General features: G+C 38.4%; 1 protein-coding gene across 2 annotated transcripts in view; it reads right to left on the reverse strand.

The window, feature by feature from the left end:
* The window catches only part of LOC121295806 (protocadherin-19-like), a 43,840-nt gene that overhangs the window by 10,743 nt on the left and 12,337 nt on the right, over positions 1–20,760 (reverse strand). For both annotated transcript variants that reach the window (XM_041220866.1, XM_041220865.1), the window contains exons 3-4: positions 7,798–7,856; positions 5,802–5,974 (exon numbers count right to left, since the gene is read on the reverse strand). In XM_041220866.1, the coding sequence (XP_041076800.1) occupies positions 5,802–5,974; positions 7,798–7,856 (232 nt within the window). The remainder of the gene's footprint in view (positions 1–5,801; positions 5,975–7,797; positions 7,857–20,760) is intronic.

Consider the following 20,760-nt stretch of genomic DNA (forward strand, 5'->3'; position numbering starts at 1 on the left):
GTGTGTGTGTGTGTGTGTGTGTGTGTGTGTGTGTGTGTGTCTAAAGGACAAAATGCTAAAATGGAGGTGAGTAGCTATCCCTTGAAAAGGAAGAAGCTGGCTGAGCTGGAAATAAGGACATCAGCTCACAGATCTTAATGTTTATCTAATATCTGTTTATAAGTAAATACATACATTTAATAAATCCCCTCTCTATCAAATTAACTATGATGGGATACAAACCAAAGGTTCAGGGTAATAACCTTTGTTTTTCTCTGCTACTAAACTCCTGCAATTATACCACAGCAGCGAAACCTATTAATAGAGAGCGTCTTTATTATATTGAATTTCAATAACATTTTAATATAACGGAATTAAAAGTGACAGAGATAAACTGAAAAGCCCTTTTGGACTGCCAGAATGAAAAAGAAAACAAACAGTGGAGTCTCTCTTTTCTTTGGCTGCATAATACAAATACAGACTCTTAGAAAACAGGTCTGTAGAATCTGATAAGAAACACCCACATCAGCATTTTCATTTTTACCTGGAGAAATTGTAATTATGAACCCAAGCAATCTGCAGAAAATAGAAGGTGTGGGAAAAGCTTATTCAGCTTTCTTTTTTTTTCTTCAGTCAAACTATTGAGAAAGATTATGTATTCTGGACAGAAACTCGGCAGCTTTTTTTTTTTTTCTGTCAGGATATAGTTGGTTATCAAACAACAGATATTGTTTTCCCTCTGCAAACGACAAGGCTTTCATCTTGCCACTAGACCATTATTTTCCAGGAAAGAAAACATTATTTAAACTACACAACACAGGTAGAAAAAACAAATCTATTTTTTTTTTTTTTCTTTTCAGAACGCTCACCCCCACCCCCCCCCCCCCCCCCCCCCCCCCCCCCACCCCCCCCCCACCCCCCCCCCCACCCCGTAAGGCTTTAAGTGATAATTTGCTCCAAAATGAGTGATCTGCTGCAGTTAATGGAATGCTGCTGAAGATTCCAATGGATGCCAGAGTCTGCAGCAGGCAATCTTGGCCCCAGGAGGAGTAGACTGTCTGGTGTCAGTTGTACTGAGCTCTGAGTAACAAGAACTTGCAAGGCAGGACTCTGCTGGTTTAAAAAGAATCATGGCAAAGAACCAGATAGCCACAGATGTTCATCAGCACTGTGTCAGAACTACAGTGAGGTTCAGATCTCACATTCTTGGAACCACATTGGTTTAAAACTCTTGTTTGCAAAAATCCAAAAGGAAGGTTAGGAAAGGGTAATAATAACAACAAACCGAATTTCAATTTTTAAAACACAAGCTGCAGTTATCTGGTCTCACAGTTAACAGATCTAGCCAATCAGCCCTCAGTCCATCCCTCTTAAAACTAAGCAGCACAGTATCTTTAAAAGACCACTAGTCCAGACTGCCTTCCTGTTCTCAACTCCAACCGCTAGATTGATCTACCAGCCAGTCGTCAAATCAGTTCATAAAGCCATCTGTTCTCACCATGCCTCAGTCCTGCCTGTTCTATCTAGACATATAGGTTTAACCTGCCATTGTTTGTCTATATGGCAGTCCAGTGTTTTTCCCTACCCCTGATTGTCCCAAGGGGTCAGACCACCCATGTTTGGGATCAGCAGCAGGGAAGGGCATGTCTGTGCACAGCACCGCCTTCTGCTGGCCCAGCAAGTGAATAGCTCCTGATGTCAGACTCCGATCAATATGCATAGCTAATGAGCTAATGACTCATCGCCTGGGACCACACCAGGAAGCTCAGATTACGGACAGCATGGCAGTCTGTCTCATTAACTTTTAAACAAGTTCCTTTTATTAACTCAGCTTGGTTCCTTAGATGCAGCTGAAAAGTGGAGACCCAGGTGAGGGACTTGCTCCGAAAACCCCAGGTGATCATCGGCTGGGCAGGGGGAGTTCAAGGCAGAAGGTGAGGGAAACAAGACAGGCTGACCTGCTTTTAGAATGAAAGACTTCATGGGGTCTTCTAGGGTTTCAATTTTTACCCCAACCCAGTCACTTTGTAATTTTTCAGACATCCAGTTTTAATGATATAAAATAATAAACCAGGAAAAAAAAGGGCAGAACAGACAATAACTATATTCCTGACAGCAGATGTCAATATCAATAATACACATGTGGTCTTACAAAAGTTTTTAAATAAAACTCCAAAGTCCATCTGACCTAAGCTCTAAGCCGTGCAATCAAACCCATAAACTCAGTGATTTAAGGAAGAAAAAACAGGGCTATTTTCCAGCAGAACAAAATGAAACCCACAGAACTCAGGCACAGCATCAGCAACAAATCCATACAGTAGCTTTATTAGTAAAAATGACAACAACAATAATGTATTAACTCATGCATTTCCTTGCACATATCTTACCTATCAAAAATATAGCTTACCATCTAATCTAACCAACCACTAATATTTTTTTATGCAGTTGTCATTTGTCAATGCCCAAACACTGTTCTCCTTTGTTTTTTTCTCTTTTATTATTAACACAATGAAAAAACCTTTAGGCTTGATATTAAGTGCCAGTGTTATTGCTATTTGCAAGCCGTCAGCTCAGCTATTACAAACCTCCTGGTCCGCTGATCAGGGAGGGGAAAGAGTTCCAGAAAATGGAAGGATGATTATTACAAAGCCCGCAGTACAGAGAATAAAAAGCCTTGATGAATTGCCAACGAGGGGCGCCAGCACCTCCTGATTCTAATTCAGCTCTTGAGTTTGTCTTGCCAGCCTCATTGTTTTAGCAAAAGAGAATACATCTGAGTTGCAAAATTGAATATTCCCTGACTCCAACAACACCCCTCAGAGCTGTATTTGAATCTCCTTCCAAAACATTACAAATATAAATATTCGCTTCTGTTAGACCTGTAACCTGTTCATTTTTAAGTTCCGCTGAGTGTGAGGCTAGTGAGTAGCTATAGCTGTTAAGAGACAATAACTTAAAATTAGATATATTAGGTTTGCACTTCAAATCTCCCCTAATCCCATCTGCTACCAGTAAAAGCACTGTAGCAATTCCAAGTGAATTATAATAGTAATTATTAATAGTATATTACTATCATAGGTTATTCTTAGGAAAGCGCTATGAGAAATAACCATGACACTGTTTACAATTTGTAAAACAAAATCTATTATTTAATCTATGTCAGAAGATTTGTGTGTATTTGAGGGTTATGGAATGGTACTATGGATTAATGAACTTCCTGTTACTGTTATAAATATTTTTTAAAGAACAGCTGTTTACTGACAAAGTGGTTCAGCAGTCTATGGGTTTGTATGGCTTGCTGAGAGGTTCATAAAACAAATGGCTTGAAGGCATAAGACACTCTTTTCTTAAAATACCCAACGACCCACCCTACCCCTTTGGGCATGCGGTAGCTCCTTTTAGCTTGCTAAAGCACTCACCTGATTTGTTACACTGGGGAAGAGCGTTACACTGCAACCCTCTGCACCCTCCAGACAGAAGCACACTATCTCTCCTTGAGTTACAATAGTGCTAAATAGGGTGCAGGTGGTCTCTGGGTCACAAGGTCATAGATTAAAACACTGCCTTGGGACTCAGAGCCTGCAACATCCCAGCATGATGTGTGGGAAGCTGAGCTGTAAGAAGCAGGGTCTGTCAAAATGAGGGTTCAGTCTCCTTTTTTGGATGTGAAAAACTCCACAGCAGTTATACAAGAGTTTTGAACAATATTCTGTCCAAAGGAACTATGAAGTCCCTTGAAGGATGAGACCACATTCCAATCATGTAGGTACCAGGAAGGCTAAAAGGGACTACCTTATAAATACTGTGTCTTCTCATCCCACATATCAGTATGGGGACAGGGTTTCTGAAAAAAAAAGGAACACAAGCCTCCCCTGTGCAAATATCAGTAGCAACTGTGAGAATAATAAACATTTACAAAGTGAACCAGAGAAAATGGAATGGGTTTTATAGCACCACCTTCCTTCCCCTGCTTGTGTTTGTTTGGAAGAAAAAATAAAAAAGAGAAGACTTTGTAAAGAAACCCCCCTTTTCCTTTGGCAATTACTCTGTTTGAAATCTGCTGTAATCCCCATAGATACTCCAGCTCGGAAGAATTCCCATTACAAACCTTTTAAAGGTTGCATGTGTGTCTTGTTTTATTACTTGTTTTTCATGTATTTTTACATTAATGAGTGCCTCTAATGACTAATGTCAATGACCTAATACTAATTAACATTGATTAATGTTTTACTTCCATTTTCTTTTAACAACACCAATTTCAAAATATACATACAAAAAAATAAATAAACAAAGACAGACAGGGCTTTCAGATTAAGGCAGATAAAGCAAATACATATTGACTACTGTTTATACGTTGTTACCATGTCCCTGTTGCCCTGAATGACTCTTGTCAGCCTAAGAATCTCCATATCTTGATGTTCCTTTACAATCAGCCAAACTGGAATCCCTAATCCTTGTTCTCTGTCGTCCGTGTTGCTCTAACCATTGAACTATTACCACCTAGTTTCTTCTTGCATGGCCTCTTCCATCTTTTTTTCACTCCTGCTTGTGAGCTACTGAGCAAACACTTATCCAGCACCTTCAGTTTCTCCCCATGCTGCAAACGTTACAATTACACATACATTCTGCTGTGACAGGAAATGCACCTTCCTTCGCAAGAATTCCTTCACTGCACCATTCTCCATTTACACCTCCAATAAATCAACTGTATCAGTAATCTATAGGATGAGGGAGAGTTCCCATGTCAATATATCTAATCTGCTGTTAGAAATGCAATAGGTTCAGTGCTAGGAGGTGTCCTTGCCTCTTGGGGTCTTCTTTCTCAATTTTATTTATTTCAGATATGCATTGTAGGGCTGTTATGTTTAGTTTAATATCTTACTAAATTCCCCTATGAATGTGTTAAGGTATATAAATAAGTTTTGCAGACAGTTCTGAGAACATTCATTGATTCAATCGGAACGCCTATTAATTCTTCTGTGATAATACCTTTTATTTTTATTCTATTACTGTAGAGCTTTCCAATACTGTTTGAAAACAGATCATAAGATTTATCTTTTTTTTTGTCTATTTGAGCTGTAATCTAGAAAGATAGCCTTGTCACGTCTAAATCACAATCTGAATGCAAAACATCACACCCCTAAGGGTCTGAAAATGCAAGCTTATGTATCTCTTCACACAGGTGGTATATACATCCCTTCAAAAGCTCCCCTAACATATCACTGTGACTGACAGTGCCAAATACCCACATGACCTCCTACGTTCTTGCCAACAGTATCTGATGTCTTTACAATAAAAAAAAAACAACATTAATTTCCACTAAGGGATGTAGCTGAATAATGCATGAGTTTAAGAGAGAAAACAAAATGCATATTTTAACCTTCCACCTTCATTAGACTAATTGCTGCCATTCATACAGATCTGTTTTGGGATATTCATAACAAAAACAAAAAAAATCTGAGTTATCAAACTTTATGTATGTCAACATATCTATTTATCAGTATGGCTCTCTTTTGTCTATCTGCCTGCCAGCCTGTCTTCCAAGCGAAATCTTTTTTGATAGCCCAAAAACAACAGGCTCAATAACCTTGCATTTTCACTAAAGAACAGCCAAAGTATGTGAGGTGTCAGATAACTGGTTATCTTTATGGTCCCTACTGTCAAACAACAGAGCTCCTGAAAGACAAAAAAAGGTTTCGACCATCAGAAACCAGTTCACGTGTCCTGTTGAAAGCTATCAGAACAGCAGGTCAAGTCTCCAGATAGTTAACAAGCCAGTTAGTTCTCCCCATGGTACAAACGCTCAGAAAAGGTGAGCTTACCTTGGTCAGGGAGCTGAGAGCCAGTGGAGGGCACACTCATATTTAGTACATCGTTGACGGCCGTGTCAGCGTACAGCCCTCTCTGGACATCGTGTTCGCTGTCAGTTTGGTCGCTCTCTTCATGACCACTGTCTTTGAGACTGTTACCTTCCAAGTCCTTGAACGTTGAAGTGCTGGAATGTAGAGCAAAAAAAAAAAAAAAAACAACGTTGATTTACTGTCACGTCAAGTCCGATCAGATAACGTGTCTCTTCCCTCTCTCTCTCTAACTTCTGCCCGAAGCGCGTCTGCTCTCAGCAGCCGAGGCATCCTGATGAATGAGATTAATAACCGGACAGCAAGCAATCTCGAGCTCATCTTGGCAGGCCTGACTAAATATAGTCCGTCATTCCTGGCAGTGTGGTAGGCAGTTGAACTGGTAGGGTGTTGGTGGTTCAGAACCCTAACCTTGCCATTCAGCTAGTTGTTGGTTCAGTCTTGTCTTGGAGAAACTGGACCTGCTCAATCTGACACAGGCATTATTGGAGATGTGCTGTTTGGGTTTAAAGATAACCCTGTATATAGTCCATATACCAGCATAGTGCACTGGGGAGATGTGGGGGTGTGCTGTTTCTCTTGAAGAATAACCTGGATCTACAGTTATCTTCTATCATTGTCTGGCAACTGGGTCTGCATGTTTGCAGTTTATGAATAACCTGGATTTCTTCCTGTAACTGAGCTGGGGATCTTTCCTTTCTTTCTTTAATTTTTATATAGCACCTTTCATAGTGGACCACCATCACAAAGCGTTTTACAAGATACGAGACTAGGGTGTGTGAACTATACATCAGTTGCAGAGTCGCTTACAACAATGTCTCACCCAAAGGACGGAGCACAAGGAGGTTAAGTGACTTGCTGAGGGACCTCCTGGTTACAAGCCCATTTCTTTAACCACTGGACCACACAGCCTCCTGATAACATTTTCTGGCTGACTACCCTCAGGTGACAAAAAGGCTATTTTATCTTTATCTCTGACCACAAGTACACCCTATTTCCCAGTCCACTAAACCATTTTCATTTTGGAGAGCCCACTTGTAAATTGAATAGCCAACAGTTTTCCTGATGTATTTCATGAACAGGTTTCGAGTCTGCAGTAACAGCTGTACAGGTTGCTGACGTGATCATTGTAATGTCACCTATCCCCTGGTATCGTCTAGACCTCGAAGGGGAATTCCTTTGTATCAAACGGCAGTGGCTTCACTTAAATGCTGTTTGTTTATATAAATACAAGGCACTTTTTAGAGACTGGGCTTAATGGATTAAAAACCTAAGAAAGAATGATCTATTCATGCAGATGAAGTAAGAATCATAACAGTAATCACCCTTGGCCCTCCACAAAGTCTCTGTGTTCTACATCTTCACAGTCCCTTGTCACCAGACTCCAGGTGCATGTTATAATTATATCATGTTTACACTTAAACGCATACTCCGTTATTAAATATATATTATGGGGACATTTTCAAAACAGCTTATGGTCTCTACAAACTATAACCTCTATTTCAAACTGTTTTTTCATTTTTTTTAACAGTTGGACCAAAAATGGACCGTTTTAGTATCAGAAATATATTTGTAAAAAAAATAAATCAAGACCAAATTATGTTAATACTAAAATAGTATTTACATGTTCAAAACAAACTGACGCATTTTGTTGAGGCGGTGATTTTGAAATGAAGACATCAATATCTAAATGACTTGACATTCCGACCCACTGTATGCATGAAAATGATGCATTGATAAACAGATGCATGCCTGCTATTAAAATAATATTTCTGGTAAACGTCATTTAGTATGAATATAAATATTGCTTGGATTACTTTGGGCATAGTGAATATTAACACACAAACAAACACTGTGTATATTCTTTGCAGCGATTGCCTGAAATGCTATTATTTTTACATTACATAGGTATATCTGTTATTAAAAAAGAAGCATGCATAATATGTCAAAGAAGATATACCTTTTAATGAGATGAGCCCTGCTGTTCACATAACTGGAATCAATGGAATAGTTTTCAGTCTGAAAGGCAAAAGAGACAAATGTAATTAGGTGGGCACTAAAACAAAGAACAATTCCTTCCAATGTTATATGAGAAAATCATCTTCCAATTTGCTTTTTTTACTCAGTGAAATATTTTAACAAGTACACAAACTAAAACACAGCATGGTAGCTAACCTCCAACAGACTCACAATAGATAAGATACACAGTTAGATTCAAATATTGGCAAGGACAATTAAATTTTTATTGATTACAATAAAAGATATGCCTCTAATATGTTATGAAACAAAACATATGAATATACACCTAAAATACCTTGCAAAGAAGGTTTTTTTTTTCTTAATTATTTCATTTTATTTAAAGATACATATGTTTAAACCTGTTACATCTGCAAAAAGTTCTGACATGTATCGTTTGTTTTTTTCCAGCAACTTTCTGAAATAGTAATTCAGACCCAAGAGAACACACAGAGCATCAAAACAACCCTGTACTCATAGCGGAAAGTCTACAACCCAAATAATTTGTAGCAATAACAGGTTAATGCAGAGAAAAGTAACTGGTTTTCAGAAGAACCCCCTGTAACCTCCAGGTATGCATCAGGGCTGCTCTGAAACCTGTTAGAAAACATGCATTCCAATTGCCTCGGGCCCAGGGTTAATTTCCAGTGACTTAACGGTCTTCACATCCTGAGTCACTGCTGATCTCTTTTCATACCAGGATACCAAAGTGTATTAGTCACCATGGAAACTCAGCCTGTCTTTCAGTGCAGCCTGATCTAAAACAGTACTGGTTATTCTGAATTTAAAATCAATAGCTCCCAACAAAATGTGTTCACCGTGGGGATTTTTGGCAGAACATTACATAATTGTAATTTTAAACACAGTGTGTGAACCAACATCTCAAGAACGAGCTATGTTTAACCAAAAACTACTTTTCTTGACAACTTCAAACGAATGCTTCCCATTGTTATAATTTCCTCAGGTAATTGTACAGTTTTTATTATGTATATGCTTCTAGGTTACTCCAGAGCATTTTCTTAAAAAAGGGAAAGTACTCTAAAAAATCTTAGATAAGTACTCCAGCTGTCTGAACACTGTAGGTGTGCTTAAAACTAAATAAATAGTTTTAGGCGTGTCAATCTTTAATCATAATATAGGCAAGATAATCTTTTAATTACATAGCCATAACAGGATGGTGACTGAGATTGGTGGCGGTGATGTGATTTGCAGGCAGTGAAGGTAAACATGGGGCTCTGCTACTGACAAATTAAACCTTAACTCATTGTTATCGGCAAGGTAATTTTTGAAAGTGCTTTAATTAACATTTTATTAGTAGCACTTAATTGGGGAGGCTGCTGTTTACTCTCACGGTTGCTGGCAGTGGTGATGGAGGTTATGGTGTCTGTCTATACAGTGGAGCATCCAATGTGACACCATTAACACTGAGGTAATTGGTGTTGCCAATTATTTACACACTTGCAGGGTGTATATTTTTCTGAAATGCCACCTGTGTTCCAATTTGGTCCCGGTGAGGCCTCATTATAGTTCTGCACAGGTACCCAGGGTTAATTAATGAATGAGAGTGACAGAAAGAAACCAGGGTAAACTTAATTAAAGGGACAGTGTACAAATTCACAATGAAGCCCAACCCAGATTCAGGTTCTAATTGGTTCAGATGGAAAAACAGTTTGCTAATACTGTCTCTTGAGACACTAAGTTCAGTCAGATTGTGGACCGCCCTACATTTGTAGCAAAATATATCTCCTTTACAATCCCATGCCCTTGGGTAGTATTAATAATCCATTTGTACCCCTTGTCTATCAATGAGATCTCAAATGTGAGTCTGGTTGCACTTTTTCTCTAGAGTTTTGTGATTTGTTCCATAGTTTTTACTCTAGTTAACTTCTCGCACATGTAATAACCATCTCAGCATGATGAGTGCAAGATTTGAGAATATACTTCAACAAGTCGTGCAAAATAAAAGCATGTATATGTTTGATTTTGTATTTCTGTATTTTTTATTTTTTTGCTGCCACTTGCCCCTGTACCTTCCTCTATATGAGATGTGTAGCCTATGGGAGTAACTATCCTGGAACTTAATTGAGTAAAGAATGAGTGCAAGTATTTCATTTTACTTAAATGAGCAGCAATTAAGTGCTATTAACCTCAATTAACCCATATTAGTATAAATTAATTTATAGGCAGGTGATTAATATTCTTGTTTATGACATTCACATATCATGTAATTAATTGGCAATCATCAGAACACACACACACACACACACACACACACACACACACATATATATATATATATATATATATATATATATATATATATATATATATATATATATATATATATATATATATATATATATAGTAGGTGCCTAATTTGTTTTTCAATTAATCAGGTAAGTGTAGTTTTCCATAAGGTGTAATTACCCTAGAAATATATAGTACATTGCATACAGGTTTAATTACCTAAGATACCTTGCCTTGTGGAAGAAACTAAGGCGATGAGCCAGCTTGCCTCTATACATCACAAATTTCTACCATATTTCCAAAGGGAATTAAGCATCAACAGATTGTTGCTTCAAAGCAACATTGTGCAATAAGGGATTAACAGCAAACACAGAAATTGGAAACGGATGGTTTTGACATGTATTCTAACTCTGAGGATATGAAGTCTTTTGCTCAACAAATAGGAATGGAGGTGTAGGAGTGGGGGAGTATGAGTGGTGGTGTAGGAGTAGAGGTGTATGAGTGGAGGTATAAGAGTGTTGTAGGTATCGAGGTGTATGAGTGGCAGTGTAGGAGTAGAGGTATATGAGTGGAGGTATAGGAGTGTTGTAGGAGTGGAGGTGTAAGAGTGGTGGTGTAGGAGTGGAGATGTAGGAGTACAGGTCTAACAGTGGAGGTGTAGGAGTACAGGTGTAGGAGTGGAGGTGTAAGAGCGTGGTAGGAGTGGAAGTGTAGGAGTGAAGGTGTATTAGTGGAGGTGTAGGAGTAGAGGTGTAGGAGTAGAGGTGTAGGAGTGATGGAGTAAGAGTAGAGGTATAGGAGTGGAGGTGTAGGTGTAGGAGTAGAGGTGTAGGAGTGGAGGTATAGGAGTGGGGGAGTAGGAGTGGAGGTGTTGAAGTGGTGTAGGACTGGGGAGTAGGAGTGGGGGTGTAGGAGTGGAGAATCACTGCAAAAAATAATGTGGGAAACAATAGCAAACAATTCATTAATATCTGATTGAGCTGGTTGTGGTGAAACATGTTTAAAATAACAAAAGGACAGATGTTCAAAAAAACATATAAATAAACCAGTAAGTGCCATCAAGCTGTGTGACAGCTTTAATTTTTGTATGTTTTCATACAGCAATAATAAATTGAAACATTATGTACCTAAAGTGGCCTTTTCCAAAAAAATAAAAAATCTAATTTAGTAGGGAGCAGCTTCGCACAGCCAAACACGTTATCCACTACTGCGGTGGGAGTTGATCATAAGTGAGCTTGTTTATACCTTGTCTCACACAGTAATTGCTATTGTGGGACCACACTGTAGATTTGCTATGCGTCCCTGCATTTTATTCTCTCTCTATCCCCCCTCTCTCTTTCTCTCACCATTGTGTGAGGCTTACCCATTCCCTGCTAGCCTGCTATCCCAACCAGAGAAGAAACACAGATGCTTGTACCACATTGTCTTTGAGCTACACAGCATTGTTCCACAACCAGGTGCACTACCTCCCATGGTGTGCGTTTACTACCCCTTCAGTAATCTTCAGTGTTCCCTGATTTCCTGTTTTTATTGCACTTGAAACTTGGGAGCCACTATATTGCTCTGTGAGAAAAATAATGCAGCACCTGGATGTTATACAGATAAAAAAAAACATGTACACATACATTGCAAACATATTGGGCACTACAGCTTTAAATGTTCAGACTTGATCTATATTGCCCTAAAGTAAACTGGCTAATACAGTCCCTTTGTCTCTCCAATAATTCTCCACAGGATTACATTTTCTTTTTCTTCCTGTAAGGTAAAGCATGATGAATAAAAGGTCTTGTAAACCTTATCTATAAAGCCCAGATTCAATTTATGAGTAATCAATCACTGTAGCAATAAAAGTGTAATGTCATGCCATATTCTCTGTATTATGATGCTATATCACCTGTCAATTCATACCACACTCAATATAGACAATTGAGAATCAATCTTACGGATACAATACAATTTAACAAAGAACAATGCCTTATGAGAGCTGCAATTCAATAAAGTAGACGTTTATTTGACATGACAAATATACAAATCTGTCATCAACTATTATTGCTACCTTTTTGTATTGTTCTAATTAATACTGGAGCAATTACAATACATAGATGTTCCTGTCACAAATAGAGACAGTCAAAACTCTCTTTGCATGCTTGTGGTGTTGATCTAATAACATGACATCAAACAGTTACACTTATGGGTGGTTAGCTTTGAAAGACAGTCAGTAATAAAAGAGAGTTTGTCTGGCATGCTACTTCCCCATAACCAGAACATACCTATACATAGTCATATAGACTTTCTATATAAGCCAGCCTTCCAGTAAAGATTTGATACATTATGCATACATTAAAAGAAATTGCATTAATAAGTCATCCAGTCAGTGCCTGACAGACAACCCCCTCATTTGCAAACAAAGACACAAAATATTCTCATTTTGAATTTTTCAGATGGATTCATCTGTTTTTAAGCTAGTGGATTTAAGGTCAAAGCTTTGCAATGTTACGTAACTGTGTTTGATTAAAATGCTCCCGCTAACTAACTGTGAATTTGCAATTATTTATGTATCTTAATACATGTGCCCACTGTCTGCACTCATTAGACATTCACCCACATAGTCTGACATTGCTAGGGGAAGTGGAATGCACTTTACTTTAGCAATAGAAGTAAACAAACTAGCCTGGCATAGTCATGCTGGAAGAATGAGCTATCCTACTTCTTTAAAAGAGCCCTCAGAACCTTATCAAATCTAAATCCACTCGCATGCAATCCTGACGGACTCCAGTTTAAATCTGGTGTCAAGAGGAATATTCTCATTCCTTCAGCCTAAATCCCAATTTCAGTTTCAGACTCAAATCACCTGAGAGATGTGGATTTCAATTCCCATGACGTACCTGAAATCTATCCTCCATGCAAAAGTGTGGAATTTTATCTGCGTAGACAGATTGCTTTTAGGCCTGCTGATTCTTACAAAAATAAGCATGACATTCAGGTCTGCTACCTTTGAGTTTTGCCTTCCATGTGGATTAACATCAAATGATGCAAAAAAAAAAAAAAGCTTGTAAAAGTGATTCAATTCTTCTTCTCTGTGTTTGTTGGTCCATGGAAGCAGGTGGAACAATTGAACTATCCCTAATGTTAGGTTAGAACATGATGTCACAAATTGAATAATCTTGAGAGCCTCACAGTAGTATTTTAATATGGAACGTTTGAAATCTAACTAAATAAGTTAGTAGTTTGCAAAGTAGTTTTTGTTGTCACAGACAGTAACAACTTAGTACCTGACACATACAACAAATGATTATTTGCAGAGACAAAGTACTAAAAGCTAAATCAAAGCAGTACATTTTTAGTAAATGCTTATATTCAATCTTAGGGAGAAGCAGTGATAATCTTACAAAAAAGAATTCTGCAGGACAGCAGTTTAAAAGTGTGAATCTAAGTATTTTAAGGGTGTAGGGAAGCCAAAAGGGGACAAGTTATTGTTTAAATCAACCTTCAGTGCAAGTACTGATTCAAATCAGAAAGGTCCTGAGTCTAAGCACTGATTTACTGTATGAATTCAAGCAATGGCACCAGTACCAACTGTGCATAAGCTTCTGACTATACCTCCCCAGTCATCTTGAGAACCAGGTCCTAGAACTGAAGTATTGTGAGCCTGTAGTTGGCTCTGGAAACAGTGTGAGCTTCGCAGTTCTTAAGAAAACCCATCTGCCTATCACAGCCTAATGAAATATCTTTTCAAATGATTTTACTTTAATGAAAATTTCCTACATCTTATTACAGACTCCACAGAGAACAGAGACAGATGCACATGGACTGGAGAATGGGGATAATCTAATTTGGAGTTGTACTGAAAAAGTTTTACTATTGACATTCCTTAATCTGACATTATACATAAAATGAGTCCTTGTTTTAAGATGCATTAAAGCCACACTGTAAACAGAGATCTACAGTAGGGATAGAGAAGGGGAGACTTCATCATTGCTTATTAATACCAGCACCCTGGTGATTTGTTCAAACAAATGATGTTTACATAGTATGCAGCTACAAAGGGCAGACAAACTCAGATTAAGCATGGGCCAAAATAGTCTCTAGCTGTGCTGGGATAGAGATAAATATGGGTGTCTCAGCGCCACTCATTCAACAAATTATAAACCAAATGATTTCACCAACACCTACTGCACCAACACTCCCCAGTCTGCAAACTGCCCAAGGCTTAATATTCCAATGAACCCAAACCACCCTCCCACTGGCAAAAACTGCAAGTGCAGGTTTAATAAGATAACCATTCTGGTGGTGCCAGGAGTCCCCTTTAGCTCTACCCCGGTAGGGGATCCTGGGAGCTGCAGAGCTACCTTCTGCTCAATGCTAAGTTGCAAAGGAGAGGCAGCTTGAGCACGTAAGTGGACTGCTGGGGCCAGATGCAATGGGCTTGACCTCAAGAGTTCAGCGAGGATTCCACCAGCTCAAAAATACACATAGGGATCAGCCGCAATGTGTTCAATTAATTTAATTTGCATTAGGCTTTTTTTTGCCAATTGGGTTTGAAAAAATAAAGCAGAGATCATCCATTCAGACAAAGGCAGAAATAGGGCAAGCCTGGGCAAGACCAAGGCTGGAGCCAAGTGGAGCAGTTTGGTAAACCCAGTGAATGTTGCTTCCTGTGTTTGTTCTAAACAGGATTTTTTCTTATTGAATCAATGTTGTTGTCACCAGGTTACTTTAAAGATTTATCTAATTTCCCTAGTACAACAAACCCCTTCCTTCTTTAGGCAACATTGCAGGTCAATAATGGTTCTCCTAGCTCCCAAAACAGATCATCCCCCAATTGCCTTTTAATGGCTTTGCAAAGCTACTGTAAACCTGCTCTGTATTACCTTTTTGTAGTAGGACGTCTGAACTTCTCTTTTATTTTCCATCTCTTATGTACACAGTACATATCTTAGGGGATAACAGGTTAAAGTCACTCTTTCGTTCACTACTGTTCTGTCTGTTTTTCAGTCTGGCATCTATACAAATATAAAATGCAAGAGATTATCTGAAGCAGCCAGGCAACGCAAGTCTAGAGTTCTCTCTTAAAAACTGAAACACTCTTTCTGTTGAATTCAACTCCTCATTCTTTTTCAAACAGCTTCCCATCTCATGGTTTATCAAATAGTGCTTTAAGTTTTTAAGAGAAACTGCCATGATCTTTCACAAATCCCAGAACGAAGTCTTGCACTATAGGGGGGTCGTTACACAGGTCCCTATCTGTTGATCTCAGATTCATTCCACATCTGTTACAGTATCAATCTTGCAATGCTTGCATGCATGTGCATACAATTCTAAACTAAACAATAAGGTGCTTTTATCAGCTACTAAACCCTGTTTTTTTTCAATGCAAGTGATGCCAGAGGAATAAACAGTCACCTGGTTTCAACAGCCCCAGACTAAAAGACTAAATACAAGAACCTATGTGTCTGGCAGCTACATTGTTAACCTGCTTTTTTTCACTTCCATCAGACAATGCAGAATCTATGCAGAGGCTAATGTACCATGCCCCGAGAAATATTATTATAAGTAGATAAAAATAAAAAATATCCTGAAAGCTGTAATTGCCTTGTCCTGTTTCAGTTTTGTAAGGAACACCAAAGCAGTTCATTAAGAACTCTGCAGTTTATAGCCAGCATCAAGACATCTTCATTGAACAACAACAAAAAAAAAGTTAAAAGCACTTAAAAAAAGAAAAAAAAAAGTAATTAGATTTCCCCTAAAATATAATAATCTATTGGATTCCCTAGTAATTAATTCTAAACCCCCTGGCAAAGATAGAGAAGCATGAATTTGCTACATTTATCTTACTAGTGAGAGCATACAGGGGTTGTACAAAAAATTAAAAACACCTGCCATAAGACTGTTGCACAATGAATGAATCAGTCAGTGGGAGTATAGACTTGGACTTGACTTCCATTGTTCATCCTTGGTCTGCATGAAAATATAATTGTGGAGTAATGTTTAAGATGAATAGCTTTAATAATTGCATCAATGACTTTCATCAACACACACTGTAAATTACCAATCAGTGAAGATTCTATACCATATACTTTATTCTATTTATACAACAGAGCTCAATATCTAATAAACAGGTATAAGCATGCAGAATGTGAGTTTCAAGTGCAGCTTTGCCCTTTATCAACCAATCAGTGCAGGAACAGAGAGGGGTCAAATTGATGCCACTGTCTGAATAATGAAAGGCTGACTGTCGATGATGCAGTTATGCTTAAAGACATTGCTTTCAGCTTGTAGGGGTTCAGACCAGCACCCCTGCACATCACTTTCCTCTAGAAAGGGGCCAGGAGAAATGCATTAATTACTCTAATTAACCTGCCCCTGAGCTGCAAATTCAGATAGCAACACCGGCGGCAGCTTTGATCAACCTGTCTGGAATAGCATAACTGTCCCTTCCAATAAATCTGAGATAATTACCAGTCTAGTTTACAGAGCTTGTGTGATGGTAATAATTAGTCCTACTGTACGAAAAAGGTCACGTTAAACAATTTGGTGAGGATGCTGCCTGCATGGCGATTGAGGTAGGGGGCAGGGTTGGAAGCATCAAAATGTTTTCTATTCAGAGCAGCGAATCAGACTTTAACAACCATTTTTCTTATTTTCTTTTTTCTTATGTATTTCTTTTTTCATTCCTCTGCACAAGGCTCCAGAACAAAGAAAATATCATAAATACAGAACGAGCTACAAAGTGGATCCAATTAAATTTGAATTACTGACAAGTATGTGGGAACTGAAGAGGGATTGCCAGATTAATAATAATCCATATCCTGTTACATTTCTGTATTTTATATATCTGTCTAACAGTATACTGTACAGTAGGTTGATCCAGCTACCTGAAGTCATTTTTTCCTCCTGTAAAATCGTTATTTATTTCTTTTAACTTAAATACTATGGGAAATCAGCAGTGAACCTCATTGAACTGGTTAACAAATAGGCAGATCAACAGACAGATAGATATGATTACACCCTGTAAAAAGATGTATTGCTTTGATCACTGTAGTGTGCAGGACTGATGATTAACAAGGATGGTGTTCATTAGCACTGTATAACATAAACATGCACCAATATATCTATGTCTGTCTGCTCCCCCAGGTACTCCAGGCCAAAGACTTTGCTCAGGCTGAACACTTTTAATCTATTCCCACAAGAGGGACCAGCGGTTTCTCCCCTCCCTACCAATGAAACCAAACATTGTCTCCTGGTTCACACTATTTCAAACAACAAACCAAATTTAGAAATCCACAAATAATCCCTGTAGTCTCACAATGTGGTGATAACAAAATCAGCTGAAAAATAATAACAGAAACCAGAAAATTCCACTGTAGAAATGTACGTTCACGAATCAGTGTCATCAAACTCCTGAACCATCGCCTCTAAAATCCTTCATACCATCTTAAAACCAAAGCTGGACTGTAAATCCAGATTCCAGTTAGCATTCATGGCTCCACAGTTCTTTGGGGGGTCCTGCTTTAACTCCAGGCAATGAATAAATCACTTTAGCCCTCTAACCAGATAATCAAAAAGAAATACATTTTCTTTGAAGCTTTTACACATTTGATGCTCGCAACCTATCTTCCATTTTTGGAGTCACTAAAAAGTGTTGAGGGAAGGCACTGATAAGCACCCCTGATCCTTTTAAAGATGCACCCATAATCCCACAGAAGGGAAGCTGCAGCTTTAGAGACTTAGCCAGGATTAGTCCTCCAAATTAAACCAAAAGTCAGCTTTTTGCAGTTGCTCATGCAAGCTGCAGCTTGGCTGGGCTACAACCTAACCCCACCGCTACTCAAGGGCTATAATTAGAAATGCTCTCTAACCCAATAACCAGGGCGCAGGTAAATGGGCAGCCAAACTCAATTCAGCCTCATAAGCACCCCAGCTGGCCTCATCCAGCGTCAAGCCTTTTGTCCTGTTTGCCGTGCACCTGGCATGATTGCCATTCAGATTAATTCCAGACAAAATTCCCAATCACTGTGGGTGGCATAAGCCTTACTGTTCTACCAGCCTCCTGCGTGACTTGTCCAAACTGGAGCTTAGATTTACAAACAAACCAAAAAAAGAACACTGCCCCAAAGCAATTGTTTTTTTAAGCCAGAGCTATGGCCAAATGTTTTTACCCTATAGAATGGACTAATTTTGCTTCATGAAGTTGGCCATAGCTGTAAACAACCTTGTACCAGGAAAGCAAGTGCATGGTGACTCAGCTGATAACATAATTCTACCCGAAGGGCCAAAAGTTCTGAGTTTTAGAATTTCAACCTGGGAAAACCTTGTAAAATCTACCTGTTAACACCTCAGCATGATATGTTTGTGTGTGGCTGTGCTAAAGTCTGTTGTGCTGTGCTAAGATTAATGATCCCTCAACACTTGTTAAACAATAGCAGAGGAATAGACTCAACCATACCCCAGTCTAAATTTCCCTTAAGAGGCATCAAATCCCTGCACTTTCTCTGGGAAATATGAGTGCCTATAAGAAAAATGTATGCATAGAACAGCCATACAAACACATCCTGGTGTTCTATAAACAGGATATCGAGTGTGAATCAAGAACTGGCTAAAATGACAAATCTGTTTTACTCTATTTCCGTATTTGTTCACAGAAGGACTGTGAAATATTTCTTCCGAAGATATAAAATCATATTTCCGAAAAACTTGGATAAGCACATTATGTAAAAATATATTAATCACACATTTCAGATTTTGTTCCTTGTCAGTTCTTTGGCTCGTCTCACACTTTTTTGTATATTAATCTCCAAGAACTTGTTTATACTCTGCATACAGTATGAATGAGCAAAGTGTCTCTGTACTTTCCACGAGACGGGTGAAATTCTTAACAACAGTTCAGATCTGGATTAGTCAGTCTGACACTGAGGGAAGTGGTGCTGCGAGGTCTGTACCCAGTCATAGCCCATTAAATACGACGTGTGAGGATGCTACAGCTCATTACAAGCTCTGCCTCCTGTTATCAAGATGAACGCTGCATAATTACTGTGTCCTGCTGTTTCATAGGAACCGTGCCACTGCCTGGATCCTCTGTACTGCCTCACTTACGTGGTAAAACTACCCCAAACAAAGCCAAGTTGACGCTTGGCCAAAAAGTGAATTTTCAACCACAGCATTAAAAAAGTAGAAAAGTCTGTCTACTTTGAGTGCTTTTCGTGAGCAGTTAAAGCTATAAATAGGCATTCTCTTTTGGAAATTTGCATATTTCCAACTGCACAGATTTACATCATTCCACATTGTTAGATAAGTCAATGTTGCCCTGCTTGGATGGCTGTATATTGTAAACTGCATTATTTATAAAGAAATAATTCAGCACTGGCAAAGCTTGCAATTGTTGTTTTGCAGAGCATTGGGTTAAAAAAACAAAACAAAAAAAAAACGTTTTTTGTTTATTTAAAATCTCAGACACTGCAATTCTCGCTCTTGTTCATACACAAAACCTCAAACAACTGCTGTAATGACTGTGGAGGTGTTTGACATTTAATTAGATACAATAAATGTTACTTTTGTACTTGCAGAACCAATACCTAAGAAATAGGGACACTGTGGATATGGAATAAATCGTTAGCAAATTGCTAGTGCTACCATGGTCCTGTAGTTTACTGATGTGCATGGGTTAATTCTATTGTGATGTCATAGGTACGATCGTTGTACCATTCTACCAATAGTTATAACATTGCAGCTGCCCTTACATAACCATCACTATTGTAGTGCCGCTACTTTGCCACTGAATCATTTAAGAGTGTGGTAATGCTTGAATTTTTCATAGCATATAATACATTTGATTGTTGCTGTCTTTTTTTTAAAATCTATATTGCATAGTGCTACATAACCAAGGTGAAACTGCACATTGCCAGCACTGCAAAGTGTTCATTAGGTTCAGGTATGATCCTTTAATTACTGGGACCCAAGTGGAACAGCAGCTGAATAAATCCAGAAACAAAACAAGGACTCAGCCCATTTGTGTTCTCTTAATATATTTATTCACAGATTTTAATTAATATCTTTTTCCACTCTTGCATTTGTGCAAAGTTAAATGTTGCTCACCCATAGGATGGTTAGACTTCAGTTTAGATGCCCACATGTGATAAAAAGGGGCAATGTTTTAATGTCCTTAAAGGACCCCCCCCCCATGCATATATACACATATATGTAATTATGAAACACATACATACTTTCATTGTCAAGTTGTTTTTGATAAAATTGGTGTTGCACAAAACCTTAAAGTATTTTGCCATATTACACCAGTCATTCAATTATAGTACCATTATGCTACACTAAAATGTCACCGGCAGGTTTTACACAACAGTGTGCCAATGAACTGTATTGCTCTGAGACAACTGGTCTAACTTGTATTAAAGAATCCAGGCCGACCATTCACTTCCTGTTAATTTAACTGCAGGCGATTTGAAAGCTGGCACGGAAATGTATTCTAATGAGAGATGGGAACAGCAAAAAAAGATTTTAATGTTATAAGTTATTTGCTCTCCTGCAGTCCACATTGTCAGTGATTTCTTGAGACCAACACAATTGCAGAAATAAGGCTCTTTTCATTTATCTTATTTATTTTCATTCATTTAAACCTTTATTCAACCAGGAAGGTCAATGTTGTTTG

The sequence above is a fragment of the Polyodon spathula genome, chromosome 20 (genome assembly GCF_017654505.1).
Source record: "Polyodon spathula isolate WHYD16114869_AA chromosome 20, ASM1765450v1, whole genome shotgun sequence".
Taxonomy (NCBI): Eukaryota; Metazoa; Chordata; class Actinopteri; order Acipenseriformes; family Polyodontidae; genus Polyodon; species Polyodon spathula.